Source organism: Lathyrus oleraceus, chromosome 3 (genome assembly GCF_024323335.1).
Source record: "Lathyrus oleraceus cultivar Zhongwan6 chromosome 3, CAAS_Psat_ZW6_1.0, whole genome shotgun sequence".
NCBI classification, from domain to species: Eukaryota; Viridiplantae; Streptophyta; class Magnoliopsida; order Fabales; family Fabaceae; genus Lathyrus; species Lathyrus oleraceus.
The window spans coordinates 260,672,156-260,674,206 of NC_066581.1; the positions used below are offsets into that span (position 1 = coordinate 260,672,156).

General features: G+C 29.0%; 1 protein-coding gene across 1 annotated transcript; it reads left to right on the plus strand.

The window, feature by feature from the left end:
- Window positions 1-993: 993 nt before the first annotated feature.
- Window positions 994-1,479, plus strand: LOC127130737 (uncharacterized). Its single transcript, XM_051059705.1, has one exon. The coding sequence runs from the start codon at window positions 994-996 to the stop codon at window positions 1,477-1,479; it is 486 nt and encodes a 161-aa protein (XP_050915662.1).
- Window positions 1,480-2,051: the final 572 nt, after the last annotated feature.

Here is a 2,051-nt window from a genome sequence, read left to right on the forward strand (position 1 = left end):
ATGACAAAATTCTCTCATATAGCCAGCCACCTCTATTGTTTCAACATTGGAACTATGTCATTCCTATACTTTAGAATTTCTAATTTTAAAGGTAGTCCCAAAGTGTGTTGCACAGTTTGTTAATTTATTCCATGACCATCTATTTTTATCAGTGAAGTTTAAAATTTTCTAATCTTCCGTTTTTTTTCTAATATATGAGAGCCTTATAAAAAAATAATAATAATATTGAAATTAAAATTAACACTAATTCAACTTTTCCAAAAATGAAAAGAATGAATTTGTGAGCAAACTCACATACATCACACAAATAATTAATTGTTTAATTAAAATTACAAAATACCTACAAATATGATAAAATTAAAGTGAACAAAATATCCATATATCTAGATCTTTCATTTATTTATATTATTTTATTTATAATTTTTCTCTTCTTTACTTAATCAAGTAATTTTTTGTTTATTTTTCATTAATAATATATATATATATAGAAGTGTTGCCATAATCATGTTTTCTTTTGTTTGAGATAAATTGTGAACGGCACATCAAACTAGTGGTCTCTTCTGTTTCTAGTTTTTTTGTTTAAAAAAAACATAAATGTTCGTTTGTAGTTCACAATTGTTTGTTTTCTTATTTTGTCATTTTCAATTTTTGTTATACCCATCCTATGAACAAGATTGAGGATGATTCCAATAAAACATGCATGAGAAATTCCCATGATAATTAACTGGTGATTACACAACAAAACAAACATCAAACTCACACATTGCATTATAAACCCAACATTTCCACTCTCAAGCACCTAATTAACAATATCATTGTTATTTTGTTTGTTTTTTTTTCTATTTTTTGTGTTTAAATATTGATATTATGTCACATTCACAACCCTCATTGTTGCTAACTCAAATCTTCAATAGTTCTCTTTATCCTCCTCATTTGATTTCTTCTTGATTCCTTGTATTTATTCTATACATCATGGGTTGTGGCATCTCAACCATGAATGGAAACGATGCATCCCCGGGTCGACATCATTTGAAGGGTCGATTTCGCAATCATAATATCATTGCTTCGCCCATTGTGAACCACAATGACAACAAATATAATTACGATATTATCGATAGTGATGGTGGCGAAAAAGAAGCTGCAAGGAAGGAGGAAGGGTTCAACGGGGAGAGATTGAAAGAGAAAAAAAATATGGAAGATAGAAGAGACCAAGAGGAAAAGAATGAAAAGAATGTGTTTATTAATAAAGAGAGGAAAGAAAAATTAAAGGAGGATAATGCTAAGAATAATAAAAAAAATGTTGGTGCAAATCATGAAGAGGAGGAGAATAACAATAGTAAGGATAATTGGTTTGTTGGACCTGGATCACCAAGTTTTAGGGAATATTGTAATGATTATGATTCTGTTGATAGAAGTTCTATGGGAGATTCTAATGATTATCCTCAATCTGGAGAAAGCACAAAGAATAGTAGTGAGTAATGTGACTCTTATCATGTGTTTTTTCAATTATATTTTTCTGTCGTTTGTTTTCATGTTAATTTATATAAATTTGTAAATGGATTCTAACATATGATTCATTTTCTAGGTGATGAAGATTCATCAAAACCCGTAAATGGTCATCCCAAAAAAGTATGATTACGTGTTTCTTTCTCAATCATGTTTGCTTATATAAGAAGAAAGAATCTTTATTAAACTATGTTTGTATTTTAGGAGGAAATTGAGAAGAAAGAAAGAAGAGGACGAGGGGGATTTAGGAATGCTTTGCACAAAGGAAAGGGAAGAGGAGGGAAGAGAAATATTTTAAATCTTACTTGCTATAACTCTAACACTCAGTCATGTACTGAAGGTTCTTTCAACAAAATTGTAGAAAAAACTGCATGAAATTAAGAGATCTTTGCCTGATCTAGACACTTCAATTTGGTTACTGATTAGGTATAGAAGAAAAACACAATTATTATTGGTTTATATAGTAAAGATTGAATGGAATTTTGAATTTATTGTCAAAATCAAATCATGGTATGTATATATAATTTTTCTAAACTATGATTGTC